Below are 25195 nucleotides of genomic sequence, written 5' to 3'. Positions count from 1 at the left end.
TGCAAGCTCACACCCTTTACTTTTCCTCTAAAGACCAACAACAATCCCATCACATAGCAGCCCACAGGTCACAGCTCCCAGCAAGATGGGGTCAAGCCAGGCTCCTCCAGTACAGAGAATTACAGGTCTTTCACTTTTCCTGCCTACTATAGAGACTATAATAGCCCCAGTAGTGAAGAAGAAACAATACCTCTGAGGGATCTTGGTTTCTATTGCAACGCTTATTTACATGTTCTATTATGCAACTAATTAAATCAAAAGAAAGAGCCACCATCATCAAAGCTGTGCTCTTTAAAAAAACCAGCAGTTGCTACTGGATGTTGCAATCAGCCTCCTCTACTACAAGACCCTTAAGCAAAATCTGAGTACAGCACCCTGCTCTCTCTGGGGGCAAGAAGTGAAATGACTCGTTTCTGGATCCCAAAGGACTTGGGAGTGAAATAAATGCTGAATCATCCAGCCTTGCCAACACTGGGCATTCACAGAGGCAGAAGAGTTGTGTCCTGCAGAGCTCTGGTTTTGAGTTTAGAGTAACCTACTAAGACTCTTCAAGTTTGGTATTTCAAAGTTGGGCATCTACTCGGTAGGATCTTCACTGGATAATCACATCTGTCTGCATACCCTGGTTTTCCCCTTGCCTCAAATTCTTCCCCTGTAAAACATGTGGCTGATCACATGCACATCTCAGTGGAAAGTCAGAGAAATACAGAATTGTAAGGATATGGACCATAAGACACTGACATTAGTGACAACTTTTTTTAACTACCCAAAATACCTGTGTCTTTTTCCAAGCAGAAAGTTACATTGGGATAACTTTTTTTCAGCCCAGAAAAAAGGCATTTTTCTTTGACTTCAGTGATTTCTCTTAAGAGACAATGACTACTGAAAATCACTATTTTTTCCGTCATCAATCCCTAGTAACTTGTTACCACACATGGCTGCCCAGAGAGGTTGTGAAGTCTCCATTCTTGGGGAAATCAAAACCAAACTGGGATTGTACCTGAGCAACCTAGTCTTGCTGACCCCTGCTTTGAGCAGGAGTTTGAAGGTTATCAACAAGAGGTTCCCTCCAGTTTCAACTGTGCCACAATCCAGTGTTGCTCTGCCAATTTCTAAAGCAAAAAGACACCGGAGATAAATCTTTTGAAGTGTTAATTCATCCAAAAGACAAGAATCTTCTCTGCCATCTTAACAGTAAGAAAAATCAATTTATAAGATATTGCTGTACTTAAAAGCAGCATGTCAAAACTATACCATTTCCCCAGGAAAGTAAAACAGGTACAGCTGATGTTTCTTTTGATTATAAAACAGTCTATTATTTAAAAACATGTCACCAACACACCAAAATTATTTGTAACATCTGGACAAAGCTGCAAACATTTATCAAATCTTTTAATTTGATTGCTGTTTCCAAGCAGGTTTGGTCACAGACCAATACTCTCCAGAAACTCACTGTCCATGGACAGTCATGGAAGAACTCCACACTTCCCAGTTCCAACATTGCATGGAAAGCCAAGTCTCTCTGCTTTCACTTGCACCACACTTAGGTATCAGCAAGGGAATTCTTGGTCTCCACATACTCAAGTGCTGCTCTTTTAACAGCCAGGACACTTTCTGCTGTACCAAATTTATTCTCATAATCCAGGTAGCGTTTGAAGAAGAATTTCATCTTCTTCGGTGCCAAGCTCAGGTGTATGACCCTCTCAAAGATGTCTCTGAAAGAAACCAAAGTGATTAAAACCACTGTGTTTGTGACAGCACTCAATACAAGCCCTGTACCCTGACTTTTAACAAACAGCAGAAAGTCAGGGGAAACATTCAGGGGAAATTGCTGTGAAATGCTGGTGCTTGAAGAAAGAGGCTCCTGACAATGGACCAAAATATCTAAGTAGAAGCCTTCTACTTGCTTGCAGAAGGCTAAGGCTGCTGGTCAACTTAAACAAAGATCCAGACACTGCATTGGACCCTGCATTCGTTAAGTGGAAATTACTTCCTTTTGTCACCTCTCGGGAAAAAAAAATGGAAAAAATATGTTTTTCCATTTTTAAGTTACAAGATACAAAGGTGGATTATTCAAGATTATTCTCACCCTTCAGATACAAGGCAATCCCTGCAGAGGGACAGGTGTACCTCAGTGCAAGGCCTCTAGTTTCTGTCATGCAGGCCACCACTTGAAAATCAGTCCCCCTCTGCCCTGTGGAACTCTTTAGGGTCTCCTCAGTCCCAGCAAGGATAAGCACTTCCACACCCCCCCGTTTTGTGAAAAAAAAATAAAAATTTTATATATATATATATATATATATATATATCCCTTTTGCAGTGCTATGGAAGCCCTATACAATCCCACACTGCAGAGTACCTCTGCTCTTTTCAGGTGTGCTCTGGCCCTTCCCAGACTGCTGCACCACAACTCACCGTACTTCCTTCTGGCTGCCATGCTTGATCATGATGTCCATGTAGATGGACCAAATGTCTGTCCGCTTGGGATAATTGCTGAGGGTGCTCTCAAAGAGGGCCTTGGCATGTTCTGTGTCCCCAGAATGGAACTCCAACTGTGCAAACCTTGAAATGACATCCACATCTGGAAAAAGTAATGACATGTTAGGGTAACACAGCAACTCTCCCCCACGTGATCAAACATGAGTAAGAATTACACAGAACAGACAGGCACAGAGACAGCACCATCTCTACCCATAGACAAAAGGCTCTGTTGTAAAGAGGTTTTGGACCAAGGTGGGATCAAAGTGGGAGACAGAAGGGTCACAGCTCACTTCCCATTTCAGCTCTCTGTGGGAAAGAGAGGTTTGTTTTCATATTCATAATGTATCATGCAGCACCCATGGGCAGCCCCAGAAACCTGGGCTTAGACCAAGTGAACTTTTCTAGAGAGCTGTAAAACTAAAAGCTGTCTTTGCTTTTGTGCATCACAGCAAATTCTATTTGGTGCCTTTAGCAGAGGTGTATTTAGCAGTAACATCCAGCTTGAAAGTTCCCCACCCCTGAGAGTCAGCTGACTGCACTCTTCACTTATTACAAATGCTGTCACATGCAGAGATATCAGAGAGCAGCCCATCCCCTGTCTACATTAAGGTCCACAATAATAATATAATAATAATAAAGCTGGGGCAGAGAGAGCTTACGTTCTTTGGTGGGCAGAGCCTTGAGAGCACGCTCCAGAAGCCTGTGTGTAGCCTCAGCCTGGCCTTGCTTCAGGAGGAAAGAGGCGTATTTCAGCCACACGGATTTCTCCTGACGAAAACGCTTCAGCATTGTGTGGTATAATTCTTCTGCTTGCTGGAAGGACAGAGTTGGGTTACATCACACATTCTTAACAAAGCCTTGTAGCTTTAAGACTCTTATGCTGGGTATCTCTCAGCACTCAGGACATAAAAGCAAGCAGCAATGCATCCTTGCCCACTGTCAATCATAACCATTAATTCCAGTTAAGAACAGGATAGCCCCAAGATCTGACAGCTGAAAGGTTACACAGCCAGCATTTTCAACTTACTGGCACGCCTGAATGGGATACATGCTAGGGATCTGCTTGCACTATCTTACCTTATACTTCTCAGAACTGGCATAGATGTCACACAGATGCTGGAAGACTTTCAGAGGTTCATTGTATTGAACTGCTCTCTCAAAGACCTTCATCAGTGTCTCCTCACTACCATACATGTTCTCCAAGTTCAGCAGAGCTACCCAGACATTCAGCTTCTCCTGTTCTTCCCTTAAAGCAGAAGTGAACAAGAATATTCAGCCTTTTGCCAGTCTTCACCAGGTTTTTGCAAACTACCCTACATGGACTCACTGACTTGTAGCAGGCCTCCAGGACAAGAAAAATGACATACTGGTCCCTGAAACACCGTTTTTGAAATAGAGCACAGCAGTTGATTCACACAACAGTTTTTTATCATTGTTGTTTGTAATTAAAAACCAGAAGTTTGAGTCTAGAAAGCACAATATACTTAACCATGCAGTAGAGATGATTTAAGGTACAGCTCTATGGCAAAGGCAACAGGAGTTCCATGTTTTGCTTCAAGGACATCACTGACAGCATTATGCTCTTCCAAATGCTTCTGACTATCTAGAAGAATGTCTGTGCACTCAGTGACACCTTCAGAAGCTCCTGAGCTCATGACCTGCAGCAGGTCAGCTGTGGGCCAGTGGTGGTGACTCAGGCCAGACCTTCAAAGGGTGAACTGACAGTCGCTACCACTTAATCCTTCTGAGCTCACTACAACAGACCCTTTCACTCCACACACACAGACCCACGCTGATTCTACCAGTTTTCTTCCACCACAACTACCCTGTCATGATTTATTCTTTGGGGCAAAGAAAAGCAGAGCTCCGTTATTACCTGAAACTGATTGTTTTAAGTGCTCTCTCTGCCACAGCTCTGGCCTTCTCAATCTCTGTAGCCTGGAGGTGGAAGGCCATGTACTGCAGCCAGAGGATGGAGCTGTTGGGACTGCCCAGCACCAGGCGGTCAAAGTCATCTGCTGACTGGGGCTGCCGACTCGGGTCCATTAGAGCTGCCTCTACTTTGCAAAGCTCCTTCTCCCTCTTCTGCTTCTCCAGGTCCTTCTCCTTCTTTGTTCGTTTCTTGAGCTGAAAGAGCAAAACAGAAGGACTGAGGCAGGGCAGGCACTTTATGGGGGAATAGGCAGGTCCGGCTAAAGTACAGCCAGAACTCAGTATGTCCAAGGCTAATCAATTTCCACAGGAAGAGATGAGGCCAACTGTTTAAAAGAGGATAAAAATGATACATACCCCGCACCCCTTCTTACATAGTTCACACCTCAAAGAAGAGCAGCAGAACAGGAAGTCCTTTTCTTTTTTAAATTAAATACACTGAGGGACCAAATACTTTGCTAGTCTGGCACCCTAACTGCATGATTCACACTTTGCCCTTTCATGTTATTCTTCCATCTTTATCCTCCAGCCCAGTACTCACCACCACCCTCCTGCACTCTGTAAAAATCCAACACAATTTCTCCCTATGTACATCTGGGGCGTGTTGCTGGACCACTAGGGTGACTCAGGTCTAAATTTGGAACCCACAGTGCCATAGTTCTCTGCCTTGTTACCTCAGGCAATAAAGCATCAGCCATGCATTGCCTTTACAGAGGTGAGTTTTGAGGGACATGGCAAATCCTGAAGACCAGGCATGAAAGGAGTTCATGAGCTTGTTTCTGATTTTGCTAAATTGCTCTCACTGAAAACCCCTTCTAAAAGTTATAGCATAAAAAAGTTGGGTTTTGATGCTTTTTGCTAAATGACTATAACTTGGAAGGCTTTCCATCTCCAGGTTTTTCTGTAAATTTATGACACTCGGGAAAGTAAAAAAGAGAGCTGACATTAAATGAAAAAAAAGTTTTGTTTTCATGAAAACATTTGTTTGACTCTAAATACTTATTTTTTTAACATGTCAGCATGAGAAAACTTGTTTCTCATGCAGCCATGCTAAAATTGGACCTTTTCTCCTCTCCTTCAGAGGTATCTGCTACTAAAGTCCGTGTTCAAAATAGCTGAACAAGTTCGGTGTCAGCTGCCAAAGATGTTCCCTTGGGTTAAAAGGCTTTGCTACAGGGCAGACAGACATGCAAATACCAAAAAAACACATTACAGCCACTGTGTGGTGTCGCCTGTGCAGACAATACAACTACACAGTACCTTGGACCGCATATCCTCCTCCTCCTCGCTCTCTGAGCTCTCTTCCTTCTGATCCACCACAGGTATATCCATTGCATTGTCTTCATCCCAGGTGAAGCCCATGGAAACTTGCAACCTGGGAGCTTCACCAGGCTTCCCTACCTGTTCAGAGGAAGACAGAAAATGCCCTGGATTTTAAGTTTTTTAAGTTAAATCAGACAACTGCTCTTGGCTTGTGGCATCTCTCCGTTTGGTACCATTGACTTCTTGTACTTGCAAACAGCCCATCAGCAAAAACATTAACTCTGTGACCAGCTTTGTCATAATTTAAATTCCATCCACCTCAAGCTATTTTCAGATGACACAAACACCACCTTGTCACTCCTATCTGCAGCAGTAATACTTATTCTCTTAAAGTCAAACTGATGAATATCAGTAGGGCTAGAAGGCCATTTCAGGCTCAGGTTCATCTCCAAACTTCTCACCTTAGATTTCTTTTTAGCTGCCTCTTCCTCCTGGTCATCCTCTTCCTCCTCACGGTAATACACCTCAATTCCACTGTCATTTTCATCTGCTGGGCAGATCTTCCTCTTCTTTGGCTTTGCCTCCTGCAACAAGTGGAAATGAGTGGACAGTGGAGGACAACAACTGTGACAACCTTAAAGGCAATTCTGATTACAAGTAAAAAGCCTGACAGCAGAGAGGGCAATGCCCTGGCACAGCATTCCCCACTACTCTCAACTAACAGAGACAGTGGAAAATAAACCCACACTCACCTACATAGAGTGCAAAGACTAAAGGGACTAGAAATACAACTGGTATCTCAGTTAGCTCCCACCCAAATTTAATCTTTTTTTTCCTAGTCTGTATAATTTCTCATCTTTCTGGGATGAGACTGGGATCTTCCCAGTCACTTCAGTATTTGAACCAGCAAAATCCTTTAGCATATCCTGTGCAACCACACCCATACCTGACCACTTTCATAGTTTCCTCTTCTCCTTTTTGTCTTCAGCTTAGGCTCTTCTCTTTTTCCCTCATCATCTGCCTCTCTTTTCTCTTCCTCTGTTCCATACTGTGGTAGGCCTAGGGATTCAGGCAAGACACTTGGCATCCCAGTGTCCTCAGGCAGGAGAGAGAGCTCAATATGTTCTTCTTTTCTATTCACCCTGTGGTGCATCACCAGGAGTAGCAGGACAGAAGAATAAGAAAAAAATCAGAACATTTACAATGACTGCAAGGATCTCAACTTCTTTCAAACTTTCCTGTCTTTTATCCTTCCTCTTTCCATCCTCTCCTCTCTTCTAATTCATAGTCCCTTTTAAAGAACATTGGACCTACCCAAGCACTTTGGCAGTGAGCAGTTTTCCTTCAGGAAGGTACTTTTCATATAAGGAATGGTTCTGTACAAAGTATCGGGAAACATTCTGGAACAGGATTCGGCCCAGAAGAGAAGTGGACAATCTGAGAAGAGGAAGAAAACAAAAAATAAGTATTCTACAGCAGGAAGAAAGAAAAATAAAATGCATTTGTAGCATCACCAGTTCCATAACTAACTTTCACTACTTTAATTTCACAGGGTCAAGATAGTAGCCATGACATCTTGATTCCCAAGAATAAATTCATTTTGTGACGTCACATTATGCCAGAGACCATCCCCAAACAAGATTCAACAATCATGGAATCAAAATAAGTTTTTCAAGACACATCACTTGCCAGAATAATTTTCTCAGGCTACTCACCCAAAGAATACACCTGATGGAGTGATTGATTTGACATAGCCTCTCACTAGCTGGCCTTTTTTAACATCCTTAATACTTGTTATTTCAATATCCTCTACTTTGCTTTTTATCTTTGGATTTAGTCTAAAAAAAAAAAGAGAGGTTAGAAGTTAAAGAACTCGTCTGAATAATTCACATTCTGCTATGGATAGCAGAAAATAGATCAGTACTAACAACAGCTAGTACTCTCTGGAAAATATATTGGATCAGAGACACCTTTTGGTTTATTGAAATGTACTAATGGACTGCCTGCATCTCTGCCAAGCTCTACATAGCATTAGGGAATACACATCCTGCTGCAAACAAAGCCAAACATATCAGCCTGGCTTGCGCTGACACTAAGAAAATGAGAAGAGTAAAACGCTGTCTGAAATTTTGCACAGCATTTGCTTGTGTTTTCCCCACTTATTTCTAAGATACTTAACTCCACACTTTTGTTCCATACAGAAGACAAAGCAAGAGGCTCAGTTTTAAGAGACATTTAGGGGTAAGTCTATTATTTAATCAAAACTGTTAAAATGCAGCTGAACATTGAAACATAACATTTGTATTGCAAATTCAGTGGTAGAACTTCCTTCCCAAATAAGCAAACAAAAAAGATAAGGCAGGCCTAGAAACTATGACAAACAGAAATTAAATCTGAACCCACTTGAGCAGCTTTATGTTAAGTGTCAGACCCTTCAATGTTTGCTGAAAAAAGGAAAAAAAAAAATCTTTCTGAAACAGGAACAAGTATCACCTGTTACGAAAATGCATTCCTTGTTCTTTTAACATATCTCACTGATCTTCCCAAACAAACAACAACTGTATTTCATGATAATTTTTCACTAGGAGATCAACAGACTAAAGGGATGACACATACCGAGATTGCCGGAGAGATAACTGGATTTTATCATTCTCATTGGAGAGGATGTAACACCTGCATGGTAGAGGATGGGGAGAAAACAAAGCTTTTTTACATGCTAAAAAAGCAACAGGTAGAAAATAAATATTTGCACTAGCAGAAAAATAAACAAAGCCCTCAGTTCCTTGGAGCACTTTCTGTTTAATACAAACCAGCATGACACAATAATTCATAAAACTAGACAAAGGACTTTTGAAACATGTCTACTTGATTTACTCAGTCTCTACTGCCAGCACAAAAGAGTTAAAGATTGTTATACCTGAAATCATTTAGCCTGTTGCACTCTACAACATTTCCAACAAGTATGTGAAGTAGGGAAATGCATTTGCTTGTGCATTACAAATATAAAAACAACTCAATTGCCAAACAGCCCACAGAACCACTACAGAGCTGGGATACTGGCTACCCTTAGCCCCATCAGCACCTTAGCTAACAGAGTAGCTACTCTCAAAAAGACAGTCCATGAAAGCAGCTGCAAAGGGGCTTCTTCATAAATGGAAAATACAAGACTTTCACTCAATCATATATAAGGGAAGTCAGCATCACTTCTTAGCCACAGACTGACCTTATAGGCTGGCACTACCTCAAGGCAGTGATATTTCTAAGCCTTGCAGCTTGGAGGAACAAGGAAGACAACTACTGACCTGACAATCTTGCCAACTTTGAAGTTCCCCAGAGGATCCTCTGTGTAAGTATCATTCAGGTGAAAGATGCTGACTTTGCCAGTCTTCCCACCTGGCAGCGCAATGGTCAAACCAATGTGTGGAGTCACCTTTGTTACCTTGCCTACAGAGATGGTGTCCGGCTCCAGTGAGTGAATTCCTGGAAAAGGTGAAGGAAAAGGGCTTCATAATACTTGAAAATATGAAGCAAGAGGTAGTAAGTTAGTGTAGCTGATTTACTTGCCTAGTCACATATCAAACCCACAAACTTTTGTTAAGGTACAGTCTGTACAATCTCTGTTCTCTGCCACATTCTCTGCCTAGGTAGCCCAGACAAGGCCCCTTAGTTGCACAGTTCCAAGATCCAGAATAACTGACAAATGTTGATAAATGTACCACTTCATGTCTCAGATTAACAGGGAATATGTTCTGAAGGGCACAAAGAAGGGCTTCAGTTTGAGTGAAAAGTGATTCTTTATTCTAGAGGTCTGACCTCGCTTGCCTTAGATGCTGCTACCCCTAGGTCAAGGGTTAGTTCTGTTCTACAGGGAGGTACAGCTTGGTTCTGGAGTGTAACATCTTCACCTGAGGGGTCAATGAAGACCCAACTCTGAGTAAAGCATAACATGTGGTGGGGTCCTGCTGTTAAGGCTCCACAATACCTGTAAGTGACAAGCAGAGGTTTGTTTCAGAGGCATCTGTTCCAGTCACTGTAGCTGATATTGCCTGGCCATTTTTAAAGCTCTTTTCTGGATGTTTTAAGACCTGAAATAAAAGACATGTTTACACTTATTTCCAGAAAAGGAGCTTTGCACAACTCTGACTAGTGTTTCCCCTATGAACCTTTACACTTTCTATAAGCATCTTTGATGTGCTGTTGACTGATAGCTCAGCACTGCTTCAATGGCTCTGCCATCCTGAGCCAAACTAGCTACAGGCACAGTACTTGCTTGTTAGGGGCAGCAACGCCTAAAGGGCAGAGCACTGGGTTATGGATGTCAGAAGTGTCTGCAGTCATTACTTGTGGCCAAGCATAAGGAAAAAGAAAGTCTGTGTAGCTCACCAGTAACAGCCTCTTACCTTGGTGTTCAGAGACAACAGCAGGTGAGGAACTCTTCCTCGAATGTCGGGGGCGACTTCTACCTCCAGCCAGTTTTTGAGCATGTTATACTAAAAAGACACCAAATAGCCAGAGAAGACAGCATGACACCTTAGGGGAATAAAAATCTTCCCTGGCAGAAATTTTTCACTACTTTTTAAGGCTAAAAAGAACTAGTCCAGCCTTGGCTTCTGCACCAAGCAAAAATAGTGGCTTGGATTCTGTTCTTACAAGCATAACACTGCTGTGGTTCACAGGCAAATGCACACAGGTGATCAGCAACAAGTGTTCTTTGTGTTGGTGGCATACTCAAAGGCCATTTTACTAGAGCCTGCTGGCAACAAATAGGCATGTCAAAGAGGACAGGTCAGCCTGACTCCAACAAGTACTGAGTATTTTTGTTTCCTTTCTCTATTTTCCCCATTAGATGCTGCAGTTGCCATGGACCACTCTGACAGTTAATGAAGACCACAGTCCGGTATTTAGGTCTGAGCTAAGGCTCCTCAAGGTCACACCCACTTGCTGCCTCCCCCAGCACACCACTTAAGAAGACTTTGACCTCACCTTCTTTACAAAACAGGTGACTGTCTGCCCAACATTGTAGAGTCCAAGTTTATTGAGGGAACTTTCTTCTTTAAGGTTCAGCAATGCTGTGAATTCTCCTTCTTTTTCACTGTTTGCAAAAGAAGAAAGAGGACATCAGTAAAACAGCTTTGGTTCTAATGATGAAGATGGAAGTTAAAAACCCTGGGGAATGTGCTGAGCTAGTACTACTGTGACAATGTCTTTCATCCCTCCACAGCTGCATTTTTTCTGTTGGGAATGAATTCTTCCCTGATCATAAGAGGAAATCTTTCTGACAGGAGTAGGCAAGACAGAGTCCAGATTGGTAGAACCTGATGCCAAAAGGACATTCAAAGGAAATCATGTGCTAGGAGAGCACTGTGATATTTAACACAGCTACAGGGCCCACGTTAGTGTGAAAGAGAGAGCATTGCCCCACTGCATACATGATTGCCCCACTGCATACATGAGGAGGTCCTTGCTCATAGCCAGCCCCTTCATGAATGAGAGGCACAAAGGATGGGATATCCAAGGATCCAAGGTCTGTAAAGCATATGCAGACACCACAGAGGCCAACACTTACCTTGGTCGAATGCTGAGCTCTGGAATGGATTGTGTGAAGTGTGGATGGGTGATTGGCAGGCACCTAAAGAAGAGGTAAAGAGTCAAAGTTTCTCATGATCTCCCCAGGCCCTAGTAACCCACATTTAATGCCTCTGCAAAAAACCCACATGCAAGCCCTCTAAAACTACCAGAGCCTTCCAGTTCCAGTTCTTCCTATCACTATTTCAGTAGCAATTAATTAACCAAAATACCCCAGCAAATTTAGTCCCTGGGGCCTGTATTTAAGGCTTCCACTGGATCTTAAGAGTTTAGACATCTTTTTTTCTTGCAATCTGTACTCAAGATAAATACAGCAACACAGGCAGAAAGCTAACTTACTGAAAGCTGGATCTGGGATAGAATATAATATAATAGCAGATTTCCTCAGGCTTCAACTACTCCAGCAAAGGCAGCTATAACAGCACCTGCTGACTGAGGGCCTAAATGACCTGAATTGAAACACAGACTGTTTCATCCTTTGCGTTCCACCAGAAGAAATACCACGATCACGTTTTCTCACCTGTAAGTATTCACATCTCTGCCTCCAATGACTCGAGCGGTCACTTTCTGTCCGGTTTTCAGAGTAGAAGTTGGAAAAGAGCCTATGGGCACTTCGTCCAGAATCCGGGATGCATGGATTGAACCTGTCAGCTTGTCATCAATAGCAACAGTGACGTGGGTCGGTCTGACGGATTTAACGGTACCAGTAACAACATCCCCCGGGGAGAGCGAGTGCTTCACAGCAGGAAGCATCTCTTCTAATACGGTCTCTGACTCGTTCCGCATCCTTACAAAAACGTTCTTCTTGGCTGGGCCTTGTACTGCTAACAAGACCCCATGGTTGTTCTCCTTCACTGCTTTTAAGGTCACAGAGATTGTCTGTCCCACCCTCAGCTTTTCTGAGTCGAAGCGGAAGGTGTCATTGAAGTGGCAGGCGATGGGGACAGCTGCCAGCTGGCCTGCTCCCGGCAGAGATGCGATGGCAAAGTGCTCTGTGATGTGCTGCACCACCACAGAGTGCTGGGAATTCTCTCGGAGCCGCTAGACAGAAATGGACAGAGTGACTTCTCCTGCTGGGATTTTGATTCTCTCCACTCTACCTCCCACAGTTCTAAAAGAGGAAACAGGCCCCCTTTAAATTTATTAATCACCTACAGTTTTCCAGACAAACAGAAACACACAAACCCAAAAACTGAACGCATACTCACTTGCTTGGGTCTTTGCTTTAACAGTTCTTCCCGAAGAGAAACATGCACCTCAGATGTGAGGGCATCCACATGAAGTACAAATGCCTTCCTCTTCTCACCAGGAGAAATATTTTTGTCTGCAAATGAGAATAAGAAGATTATGTCCTGATGACAATGAAGAATTCTGAGCAACTGTGATAGTGGAACATGACAAACACGAAAGGTTTAATTCCTGAAGACCAAAGACTGCTTAATTACTAAGTAATTTTTAGTAAAATTACTAAATTACTACCAAATTAGTACCAAATATACAGTAAGTCTATTTAAGAACAGTTTCTTCCAATGTTACTGGAAATGAGAAAAAAAAGGAGACCATTGTATTTGAAAAAAGTCTGATCTTTCTTGGAAAAAGTTGATTTTATGTAGACATGATCCTTAAAAAATTAAAGACAAGGCTGACTAAAAACAAGGTCAAGATAATATAGGTTTTGAAAAAGATTTTCCTAACATCTGCACAAAACTATCATCAGTCTATCACTCGCTAAGGAAAAAAAAAATATTCTGAAACAGAAGTGCTTGGGTTTTTACTTCTGCTGAAGTTAGAGGTTTATCTTGCTTTCACTGGTTTATTCATTACTTCAGCAAGTATATGTTTGGTTTTGCACAATATGACATCTTTTAGTTTTGGAACTGGAAAATTATGGTTCTGTTTTAATGTCATTGATTTTTCAAGAAAAATTGTCAGCAATTTCAAGTAGATATTCCACGGAGTATGCTCTTTCTGAGGAAGAAGGAAAAAACCAAGAAAGCTGGAGCTTGTATTCATACTTGTCTATATACAGTATGGTTCAACTACAGATCTCTGAGCACAAACTAGATGCCCAAAATACGAGACAGGATTAACAGAAGCACAGAGAAGTTTATATCATATTTTCTGAATCACACAAATGGGCTAGCAAGACATTGGGAAACTTAACTACTCTTCAAGGCCATCCCTACTCAGATCAGACTTCTCCCTATTAGATCCTCATCAGCAGAATCCATTTTGGGAGAGGTTTCAAACTACAAGAATGAAAACTGACACAAGCAAAGATCCTCACCTTCCAAATGGTAGCGGGTGGCAGTTATAGTCAAGCCTTTGACAGGGCTGCCACTGAACAGTGCTGAGCCATCCTCCCTCACATCCTGCACGACCAGATGCACCCTCTTCCCAGGCACCAACTCACAAATGCTGGGCTTTCCTAAATAAAGGGATGAAAAAGCAGGAAATCAATTTTACTGATGCTGTTTCATTGCAAAACAAAGACAAGCCTTCACATTTATTCAGTGGCATGAAGCATTCATCTGTCTTCATAAGGGAAAACAAAGCCTAGGCTCCTGAATCTGCAGAAATACTAAGAGTTAATCAAAGTAAAAACCCTTTTGTGTCATTAAGGACCTAATAATTTTAGAGAGAATAGTTTCCAATCTTATATGAACACTGGAACCCAGCACTGCATATGGAAAAATGTGAAAGCAAAACAGATTAATACTAGAAGCACAAAACAGACCTGTCACTTCACAACTACAGGAAACAAACATTAAAAAGTACTGGATATAGGAAGAAACTAAAAAGACAAAGTAAGAATTTAATAAAAACACCAGAAAAACAGCATGTGAAAAAATCTGTGCTGGAAGACGTGTAATGCATGTAGGTAAATCTATTTGAACAAAGTCATTCTCATGTGAGTACTGTGTTTGGGTTATCACAAGCACTTGACCCAAAATCAATGCAAGTGGCTTAGTAGACTTCAATGAAAAGAGCTGTTTCTTTGGCTTGTTCCAGCTGTACCTACGAAAAGCCTCTTGTCAGTGGCAGACACTGCACACACATCCTTTTTCTTAAGTAAGATACTTTGGGAAGTGAAGCCTTTGCTTGAACTGAACTTTCACTCAAATGTTTTTCTTTTCTTGTTCCTCTAGAGCACATTTTCTTTTTTTTACTTGATACCCTTTAGCAGAACAGTCTTTTACCTCTTCTCAACAACTCCTTGATTTCTTTCAGCTCCTTGAAATATTGATTCAGGAGGGCAACGCTATCTGCAGCAGAATCTCCTGAGCTGCACTCAGACACCTTCAGATTGAGGAGCACACGCTGCTTCTCCTCATCAATGCTCATCACCTTTGCAATCACAGTCTGTCCCACCACAAAGTGGTCCTTGGTGTCTGTCACAAACTTGTCACTCATACTCTGTGCAAAGGAAACAGAGAGCAAGGTTACTGAGCACAGCTGGTACCGATCAACCACCCACAGAGCTGTTCAGAAGGGTTTGAGTTATGACTTCATGTAAATTCATAAGAGAAATTAACAAAGATGAAGAAAAACCCATCAATTAAAATTAATTACCGAGGTCACATGAAATCCTTGTTGAAGCTTAAGCTCACTTGAATGAAGTGCTTCATTTCATTCTGGAAGTGATTTAAAAGGCAAACCTAAACCCTTTTACCCTGCAGCAGGAAGCTGTGCAAATGCAGGGCCTGCAGCCCACTTGCTCCCTCCTTGTTATTGTAGCTTTGCTAAAACTATGTTTCAAGCAGCCTGATCACACATAAGCTGCTTACTGAAGTGGAGGCACTGCTTACCACTTTAGGTGCCAGTCCTGTCACACCAAAAGGAAACTCCACAAACACTCCAAAGGGCATCATATTCCTCACATAACCAGTCAACAGCATGCCAGGCTGGATTTCAGAGAAGCTTCTCACAACTTGCTCCTCCTGTACAGCAGAAATCACTGAAGACTTTCTACTCAAGATCTGAACAACCAGTTAAGAAAAATGGGAAAAGATGAATGAAAGCAGCACGATGCCAACAAAATCTCTCAGTGCTGCTAACCATTGGGCTAAAGCATTTGCTGCAAGTTAGAGTACAGGAGCTCTAAATGCTGTAATTCCAATTTCTGTCTTGATCTTCCTACACAAAAATTTAGCAACTCCTGTCTCTTAAATTGCTCAGCATTAAAGATACATGCTTCACAGTAGCAAAAATATCGACTTCCTAATAATACAGTTCAGATTTTTGATATAAAAACAGCAAAATTTTTCCTAAGGTTGTGATAGGTTTAACTGTCCAGAAGTTGGTTGGGAAAACAAGTCAGCTCACAACCTAGTTCTGAGGAGATTCTAGCCCCAGCTGAGCCTCAGTTCTAGCACAAGTTATAACGCCCCTCTGAAGTATCATTAGCATGATAGGCACTTCAACTAACTACAGTAATCTTACGTTTGTTGCAGATACTCCAAAATCTTGAGAGTTACCTCCTTTCCCCACACTTTGCTTGCCTGGTTGAGGTGGAAAAGGATACAATGTGCTCTCCCTTGTCACTTAGATACATAACTCTGGGCAGGACATCTCCCTCTTGAAGACAGTGCCACAGGAGCTTGGAGGTAGCAATGAAGTCAGAGAGGTGCAGCGTGGGGATCCAGGCTACCACATTGTCTTCATCTTCTAAGATGGAAACTTCTAACCCATTATCTTTCTTCTTCAAGATTTTCACATCAACTATCTGAAAAGAGAATAAGTACAGTGATATAAAATTCCAAGTGTTTTTGAAGTCATCTCCTTTGATGCACAGGGGATGTGATGGACTGCAGGGGATCTGACGTTGCCTCCCAGTTATACATGAAAAACTCATCAACAGGGCCGAGCTAAAAAGCATGCCAACGCTGCAGGTAAAATAAAAACTAATTCTCAGCTCCCAGAGAAATAAAGAGCTGGAAACATTCTCTTGGTTGTGACTTTTCATTTGAAGGGCAAAGGGAATAATTTAATCAAGATTAGAGCTGTACTGTTCCTGCATTAGAAATACCTGCAGGGAGTTGGAAACTGTTTATTGCAAAAACAGGGAAACATTTCAAAACATTTCTCTAAAGCTTTTTTTTTTTTTTCCCCCGAGAGCAAAAGCAGCTGTTTTTGGAGCAAGAAAAACAGCAGCATCAGAAAATAAAAAAAGAAGACTTCACCTAGGAGTAGGATTATTAATTGGTACCTCCAGGACTCTCTGGGGACTCCTTTATCCTGAAAACTTAGGTATCGTTTTTGATCCAGGAGGTCAAACACACAGTAAAAAATGCACATTTAATGCTAGTTCCTGATCACCACCAGCTTTCTTGAAGCAAAGTTGTTCAAAGTATACCAAATCATATGGAAAATGATTAGGAAAAGGCTAAAAAGGAATTAGCCATTGAATTCAATACCTCTCCTATTTGGTATTTCACTTCCTGTTTCTCCTTTGGAGTACATTTCCATTTGTCCTCAGGGCCAGGTTTGCTTGATAATCTGAAGGACAGCAAGAGTCTTTCCTGCTGAGGCTCACATTTTAAGACCATTACTTTAAGAACCTGCAGAAAAAAAAAATAGAAGTATAAAACACAAGTTAAGTTCAGCTGACATTCCTCCTCAGTTTGCTACCACCTACAGAACAAGACAGGGACATACATACACAGTACACTTTTGTCTCACACCTGAGGATAGCAGGCCAGTGGCAAAAACCTAACAAGTTCAACCACAGACAAATGTCCTTCAGATCACACAGATGTAAAATAGAAATACATAATCATTAAATGAGCTTGTGAAGGTATGTAACAGGTCTATAGCACGGTTGAGAATAAAATCCAGATCTCCAGATCTGCAGTCAGAAATTCCGACTAGAAAATTACCTTTCTCGTAAGCCAGCCAACAAAAAACAATATTAAAGACAAAGAAAATCACCAGAAAAAATAATGAAGACAGCTGAGATCTCTGTAATTTTGCCCACAACAAAAACCAGAACTGTGAATAACACAGTTCCTAAAGTGCCTGTAATTTGAAACAAACAGGATAACCAGAGTAACACTGAGGCAGAAAACATCATCCTTCTGATTCTGTAGGTAAGAGAGATACATTAATTACCTGGCCTTCAAAGAAGACTTTATCTGGACAAGATATGGGTTCTGAGCCCAGCTCATTCTTGGGTACCAGACCTTTGACATCATTGTAGAACTTAACAATGCAGCCAAATTCCCTTGCACACACTACAAAGCCATGTGTGATCAAGCCTGGTTTTGCATCTTCATAATTTGAGAGGACTGGAAGCTTTGATTGGACGAGACTTTTCTTTAGAGTAAGGATCAGCTTCTTTCCTCCAGGATTGCACTCCAGCACCTACAAGAATGAAGTATAGAGGTTCAAAAAGCATGTCTGCCCTTGCCTAATCAATCCAGCTGCTAAATACTCAGAAGAGTGTAAAGCATCTGAAGATCCTGTCTGGCAGCTCTCACCCGACACTTGACTTCATCTCCTATGTTGTACTTCTTCTCAGGCTGCTTCAGGATCACATCAGAGAGATGGAGGGATGGCACAAGTCCTCTAATCCCATCAGCTACTTTCACCTGCATCCCAATGGGTTTTAGAGAGACCACTTTGCCCTAGAACCCAAAACAGAGGAAAGAATTGGTAAATTGAGCATGAAAAGCAGTCTGTGGACAGGTAGGAAACAGCCAAGACACTACAATAGATACAACACCAAATCTAATCACATTTAAAAAAAAAAAAAGTCATCTTAGACCAAACTACACTGCACCAAACTAATCTGACCCTTTAACTTTTATAGACTTCATAAGGTTGTTGTATACCTCTTTTCTTTTAAGCATATACTACTTCTGCAAAATCCTTATTGATACCAGCAAACTAGAATTGTTTCCAGAGACATATCCAATACAGCCATGATTCAGACATAACAGTCATAATGAGTAACTTTCTGCCCATCAGCTCATTGTGATTGCTCATACATGAACTTTTACTTTGACTGCAAGGCAAATTTTAGTTTCTCTCGCTCAAGTCTTTCTAAAAATGTATTCATGGCCACAAATAGATGACTGACCATAGATAAAGTTTGATTGCCTTTGCCATATCATGATAAAAACATGAACAAAATGGGAAGTGTTGCATTCCTTTAATCAAGTCCTGCAAGACAAGGTTTTTTCTCATTTTCAACTCACTAGTCTAGATCAGAAGTTAGACACACATAATGGCAGAAGGAGTGCACATAGGCAAGACCACTGTTTTAAGTATAATATGCTCAGATCTTTCAGAAGCTCACCTGCACCACATCACCCGTGTGGATATCCTGGTATTGCAGAAACTGTGCTTCAATAATCTGACTAGAGAAGAGACACAAAGAGAAGACCAGTCAGTCATCTCGAAGGAAATCCAGGATAAGACAAGACAGTCCCATCTCTGACTTGTCCCAAATATCCATTATTCCACACACTCCCCAGTGTTCTACAACTCCAGAGCTGTGTTTTACTCCAAGTGACAAATCTCTCAAAACAGCTCTTAGGACATAAAGTTCAGGGAGGTTCACCAGGCTCCATTCCAGGTGACAGTCACACAGTTATGGCCTCATGAAAGGAGAACCCATTATCTGATTTGCTTAAAGCCACAAAGTTGGAAGTGCTAAGAGGGACTTTATAATACAAATGAGCTGCAAGATCAAGGCTCGATTTCCTGCTGAGCCATGGTCTTCTGACACATGGCAGAAGTAATTTAGCCTCCTTGTGCCTCAGCTCACCAACAATACTGATGGTATCCCAATTCCACAGAGTACAGAGAATATGTGCAGGATGCCCAGACAACCTGATGTGCCACAACATAGATACAAGTCAAAAAACCCTGAATGGCAAGTTCACCAGTCTTCTGGAAGAGTCTATCATACTCACTGTTTCAGAGATACAATACACATCTCATCCATCAGGCTGTAGTCAATGATCCGACATTTATGTTTGCAACCTTCCTTAAATGCCCCAGGTTTAAAGGATTTTCTGGTTTTTGAAAGATGCTTCAACTAGAAAAAAAGGAATTACAAGTGAATGTTTGGAAAGCGGAAGCACTGATATGTGCCTTAGGCTGAAGTGAGCATCTGACGAATCTGTTCCTCTAACATTCTCTTTGTGCAGGTTTCACCAGCTCTTCTTGCACAACAACTCTCCTACATTTCAATTCAAACAAGGGGATGCATCATTTGACGAACACCTTGCATGCTGGCTTAATTTTATTGTATTGTCTCACAAAGAGGATAAAGGCAAAAAGTAAAACCCTCTCCTAGCTCCCTTTCCCAGCAAGCTAAGACAGATATGAAGGACTTGCCCCAGCAGCCTGGCACTTACCCGTGCAAATGCAAGAGTGCCATCATCAAGCTCAAAGACGGCCCCAAACTGCTTGTAGAAGGTTTTCACCGTGGCCTCCTCCAGCACTGCCCCCATGCGCTGGGCAGGGAGCTGGCGTGGGGTTCCCCCAGGGTGCAGGAAGGGCGGGCGCAGCGTGAGCCGCACTGCCCTCGACGTGGGGTGTACAGACAGCACACAGGCCTTCACCTGGGAACACAGGGGGCTCGTTAAACCAGAGGACAAAAGGCACCTCACTCATTCTTGCATAGATTCTGCTTGGTACCTGAACTCTCTGTCCATGTACAACCACTTCCAGTGCTGCTACTAAGACATCACTCGCTTCTAACAGCTTCACCAAGGAGGGGTTTTTGCTTTTGTCTGTTGTTTACAGACTAGGCTGGTATCAGTGCAGGGAGGGGAACATGACCACACAAGTCATCCCTTGCATCCCTTGCAAATCTCCAGGCTTCCCAAATAAGTCCTCCAGGAATGGCTTTGCTCTTTATAGTTTTAAAGCAGCCAATTCAAGTAAATCCAAGTAAAAGATATGAAAGAAGCTATCAGCCTTAAGATATCAGAGATAATTCCACAGAAATGTTGGAGAAGTAAGAGATGTTGTAAGCAACATAACTCCAGGCATCCTCCTTACCACTTGATCTGGAGAATAGCTCATGGATTTCTCTGGGTCCATGTGCATGAAATCCACAATGCCAGTAAAGTAAGACAGAAATGTCAGTTTCATCCCAAGTGGGGCCACCTAGGAAAGCAAATGAAAAGATGACAAAAAAATTTCCACACTCAGTTTTCATGCAGCACAGAGAACAATTCACACATTTCAAAAAAGGGCACTGTCAGTGTTAATCAACAAGCACATCACAAGAGACAGAAAAAACTGCTAACAGTTCTGCTTTGCACACTGTTGAAAAAAAACAATCCTTCAGTTTTTTGATAAAGCTGTATGTAGTCTGAAGACTACTGCTATCCTGTTGAATACCTTAGCAGTAAAGGCCAGAAAGCACAAAATGAATCCTGTTCTGCTTCAAATTCCATCACCAGCTTCAGCCTTTACACTCAGGGCATCACAACCAGAACTGAGATCAGACCTCATGTAATGGTGGTGGATGGGAGTGTCTAGCAGATTATGTTTGCTAAGTAATTGAGACCAATCAAAAATTTTCAGGGCATAAACTCTCATCTCTGCTTCACCTGTCTCCTGCCTTCAACAACACTCAGAAGAAACCAACCCAACAAAAGAAACCTAAACCAGAGCTTACCTTCTGTACTCGAGCTTTCACCACCAGCCCTGGCAATAAATTAGAGAGTGTCCAGTTCTGTCGCTCTGTGGCAATGGATGCAGCCACCTCCGATCGATCAATGGACAAACAGACCACCCTGCCCTCATTCTTCACTTCCACAATGAGGCAGTTCAGGTTCTGGCCTATTTTCAAGTCAGGCCCTACAAAGACGAGTCACAGCATAAAACCTCTACCAGGAGCACTCAGTATTTCCTCCCATTTTTTCCAAAGATTTTACAGAGTTTCCTCTCAATCTAAGTGAAGTTTGGTGCCAGCAGGGCTTGGAACACAGTCTGTCAGATCACAGGCTGAAATACAAAGACTTGTTGCAGACCAGCCACAAAACTGCTGTTTGCAGCAATCTGCAAAGATTCCACTTTGACCCAATCCCACCAAGGTCCACTAACACCACAGATAAAATAAACTAATCCCTGACAATCTCCACCTCCATTTTAACCCATCAGAACCTCCTGCACTACTTCTTACCTTTCTTGACTGCTTTGATGTAATTTTTGGCTTTCTCATGAGGCAGGAAAGCATGAGTTCCAGTGACACCAATATCTATGAGGTAGCCATGGTCTTCCATACTCAACACAGAGCCAGAGAGCAGCTGTTGAGAGGAAAGCATTGCAACTCAGTAACGTAATGAAAGAGCTGGGTCTCGAAAGAATGAACATATGGCAAGAGATTCCCCATCCAAGTACTCCCTTGTTTTGTATGGACAGAGAACTGAGCTTTCCAGAGCAGTAACAAGAACATTACATTATTCTTATCACACAGCTCAGCTAACAGTGAGATATGAAGTCTACCTTTATTTAGCTATGCACACAAGGAGCTCACAAACCAGTAGGAAAAGAATAGCGATGCTCAAATATAGCAGGTGCATAAAATCATACAGCTGTAAACACAAAACATAAACAACCAAGCACCTCTGCAAGCCATGTTATATGTTACTCTCTGTAAAAATTAACAAAGAAACCTATTCAGAAAAAAGTAATTAAATAATTTTGCCATACTGAAACAGAATAAAGTGAATTAATTTCATGAATGACAACCTGGAGACAAGAACTAAACCCAACCTCACTTCACAGGTCTCTTCCATGGTGGGAGCAGCTCCACATTCAGTTCTGATCCCATGTAAGGACAAATTGGAATGCAAGAGCCCAGAGAGGTTGTGACAGACCCAGGAAACTTACCATGCCCACTGCTAGTGTTGTAGAGCTCAGGCCCTTGTTGACCTTCTTGGGGTCAATCGATAACTTGACACTGCGACGTCCATCGTCACTTTTCTCAATGCTGGTCACGATGCACCTGACCAGTGTCCCTGGAGAAAACAGTTCTGGAAGCGAATTCAACTCCTGCCCAGCAACATGACCAAAAGAGAAACATACAATTTTTACAATATTAAATTATATAAGGCTAGACTATGTTACTGAAACAGAGTTTGAAACCAAAATCCCATAGGAAAGTCCTGCTTCTCTGTCAACACTACAGTAACAGGCAGGAAATCCCACAAACACCAGGATCTCAATAGAGAGGCAGGGATGACACTACATCATGTCAGCAAGACTGAGGGGCTTTGCTTCAAAACACTGTGTGGAGTCAGGAGACTGCAGCTGAGGAAACATCTACAGAGCCAACAGTGACCCTAACCTAGCCTCCTCCTTCAGCAGGGAAAAACACCACCAGCAAAGGGGTAGTGCTAATCCCACATTCCACAACACCTTGGGAAAACTTAGGCACCACTGACCCCAGAGAGGCAGGGTAACTGATTATTTCATTTTATTTTTTCCTAGCAGTCAGCTGTTACCAGGAAATTGCAAAGTTTGCTTGGAAAATCCAGTTCCAAACCAAGGTTAGTCAATGTCAAGCTCCTAAGCAAGACCTCAGGATTGATTTTGAGGTACTAAGAACACACTCTAGCTCCAAGCACAAATCACAGCCCCAGTGCCAGGTCTCACCTCCAGGAGTTCTCCTTGGGCCACCTGTTTGGTCAGCAGTTTGCTGTAGGCATCGCTGACCTGCGTGACCGGCACAAATCCGGAGAGGCCGTTGGGCAAACTGATGGCGAGGTCGTAGTCATTGACCTCTTTTATACAGCCAAGGAGCAGCATTCCCTCACTGAGCACCTGGGAAAGCAGGAAAAACAGCATACTACAGATATCTTGGCAAGTCAATGATAACAGGGGGATAAACAGTTAAGTTTTGTACTGGATCACTGATATATTTGGCAGGTTTAGGGAGGAAAAATATGCCATTTTTATGTAGCCCAGAAAACAGAGGCACACAAAATCAAACATTTATGCACAAACCTCAATTGTGAGTGGTCCAATATTCATAATATTGTCTTTAACAGCAGCTGTTTTGTCTGCCTTGAACCTTTTCTGCTTTACTTGATCCTTCTGGCTCCTTTTTCTTTTCTGGGATTTTTCTTCATGTTGAACCTAAAGCAGATTACAAGCACAGAAAGTTAAAAAAATAAAAGTGGATAAAGAAACAAACTTTGCACTATGGTAGAACTCTGCTGACATGAATAAAATACTGATTTGGACAAAAAAAAGAGAACCATCTTGCTAACTATTATCTGTCTACATGCAAGTCTTCCAAAGTATCTCCTTTGGAAGGAGAGGCTGATCATTTATAAAACTGAATCTTGGGAATGAAAAGAGTGGTGCAAGAGATCTGCATCACACTCTACTAACAAAGACGACTTAGCCTGCGTCCAGTAACACCAGGCTCACCATACAGCATTTTGGGATAAGATGTTTGTGGAAAGTTTAAAAGCTACTGCCTGATCAATAATTTTGACTGAGCTTTCTCAGTTGTCATATTCAAGATGTACCAGATATCAGGCATCTTTCAGAGATCAGAAGGATGGTGGATGTCAGGAGACGTCTATTTTTGAGTCCCTTCTGCAGTTTACTGTAGAAGTAACAGGTAGAGAAGGTTGCAATCAAATTCTGACAGTGTAAGAGCTCTGAGAAGTTAATCAAGAACATGCAAACAACGTACATCAAACAAATTGTCCCGCTCTAACTTTGGTTTGGGTGTTTTTCCCTCTGCAGGTTTCTTCTGGATGCCCCCTCGAGGAAAGTTTTCTTCCATGGATGCCATCCTTGCACTGCTCTGGGACAAATTACAAAGCAGAAATGAAACATACAGTTATTGTGCTTGTTCCTCACAAATAATGAGGTGGACCACCCAAAATAAGAAAGACTTTGGATGGCTGCTCTAGTTAGTCAAAAAACTCACATCCAAATGGATTTAACATTTGACTAGAATGAAGTGCTGCAATAGTCCATCTAATTAGGCACATTCATAACACTTTTTACTACTGCACAGTTTCAATGAAGTATTACAGTATTAATTTTTAAGACACTTAAACACACCACATATATATTCATAAAACTGCTTTAACCATATGTTTCCTAAACCAGCCTTTATTATATTCAGTGTCTGAATTTACCAGTTTCAGTAATCAAGGAGAAACAAAACACTACATAAGCTTGGCCTTCATTTTTACTTTTTGAGTGCTACCTATAATTAATTTAACTTGCTACTTCTTTATCTAAGCCATAAGTATATGTATATAAAATAAGTAGTTAACCTTACTATTTCAATCTATAAAAACCACCTTGCTTATTAGGCAACAATTCACTTGTTACTACTACTAATAAATAATAATAAATAAAAGTAGTTGCTAGTACTGTATTATTAGTGCTTATTGCTCTTATACTAATACCATTGCTTCTTATTAGCCAACAGTTCTTCTAAAAAAATAGCGTTGAAACCCTATGTTGTCAAACTTGAGGCAACCTGTTAGACATACAAAACTTATTTAAATGGGAAGCACACGATAAAGCGAAAGCCCATCAAGGCACGCTTCACCTCAGGGCTCGCTAAGGAACACAGACACCTCCCGTGGCCGGCAACGGAGGCGGCTCCGCTGGAGCGGACAGGGCTGGGATCTTACCTGCCCGGGGCCGCTGCCAGGGGGAAGCGCGGGATCTAGACCGTTCCCAGGAGCGCGATGGGGCCGGTTCCCAGGATGGGGCCGGTTCCCAGGATGGGGCCGGTTCCCAGGATGGGGCCGGTTCCCAGGAGCGGGCCGGTTCCCAGGAGCGGGCCGGTTCCCAGGATGGGGCCGGTTCCCAGGAGCGGGCCGGTTCCCAGGAGCGGGGGCGCACGCGGCACCGGGCGGAAGCGGCGCGTGAGGCGGGGGGAAAGGGAGGCCGGAAGTGCCGGGGCTGCTCCTCCTCCTCCCGGCGGGAA

General features: G+C 42.3%; 1 protein-coding gene across 2 annotated transcripts; it reads right to left on the bottom strand.

The window, feature by feature from the left end:
* Positions 1-1290: 1290 nt before the first annotated feature.
* PDCD11 (programmed cell death 11) lies at positions 1291-25149 on the bottom strand. 2 transcript variants are annotated; one of them, XM_005520707.3, is made up of 36 exons: positions 24897-25149; positions 23936-24049; positions 23236-23367; positions 22885-23052; positions 22120-22281; positions 21410-21533; positions 20903-21084; positions 20278-20385; positions 19629-19835; positions 19182-19306; positions 18563-18623; positions 17742-17888; positions 17374-17625; positions 16680-16823; positions 15788-15988; positions 15072-15242; positions 14463-14679; positions 13550-13690; positions 12471-12586; positions 11783-12303; positions 11243-11305; positions 10660-10768; positions 10077-10166; positions 9659-9761; positions 8979-9156; positions 8293-8349; positions 7392-7514; positions 6991-7113; positions 6623-6818; positions 6138-6260; positions 5674-5814; positions 4358-4608; positions 3559-3727; positions 3141-3294; positions 2416-2581; positions 1291-1715 (listed from the first exon to the last, which is right to left on the bottom strand). In XM_005520707.3, the coding sequence occupies exons 2-36, from the start codon at positions 24035-24037 to the stop codon at positions 1544-1546; spliced, it is 5499 nt and encodes a 1832-aa protein (XP_005520764.2). In that variant the 5' UTR covers positions 24038-24049; positions 24897-25149; the 3' UTR covers positions 1291-1543. The 2 variants fall into 2 exon arrangements, with proteins under 2 accessions (XP_005520764.2, XP_087915969.1); XM_088059843.1 differs by having other exon boundaries at positions 23936-24044; positions 24897-25031.
* Between the last annotated feature and the right edge of the window lie 46 nt (positions 25150-25195).

This window comes from Pseudopodoces humilis, chromosome 9, assembly GCF_049639895.1.
Source record: "Pseudopodoces humilis isolate 2021_Gansu_Grassland_sample_001 chromosome 9, ASM4963989v1, whole genome shotgun sequence".
Classification (NCBI taxonomy): Eukaryota; Metazoa; Chordata; class Aves; order Passeriformes; family Paridae; genus Pseudopodoces; species Pseudopodoces humilis.
Note: the sequence above shows the minus strand (reverse complement) of the source record. Positions and strands in the feature narration are given on the sequence as shown.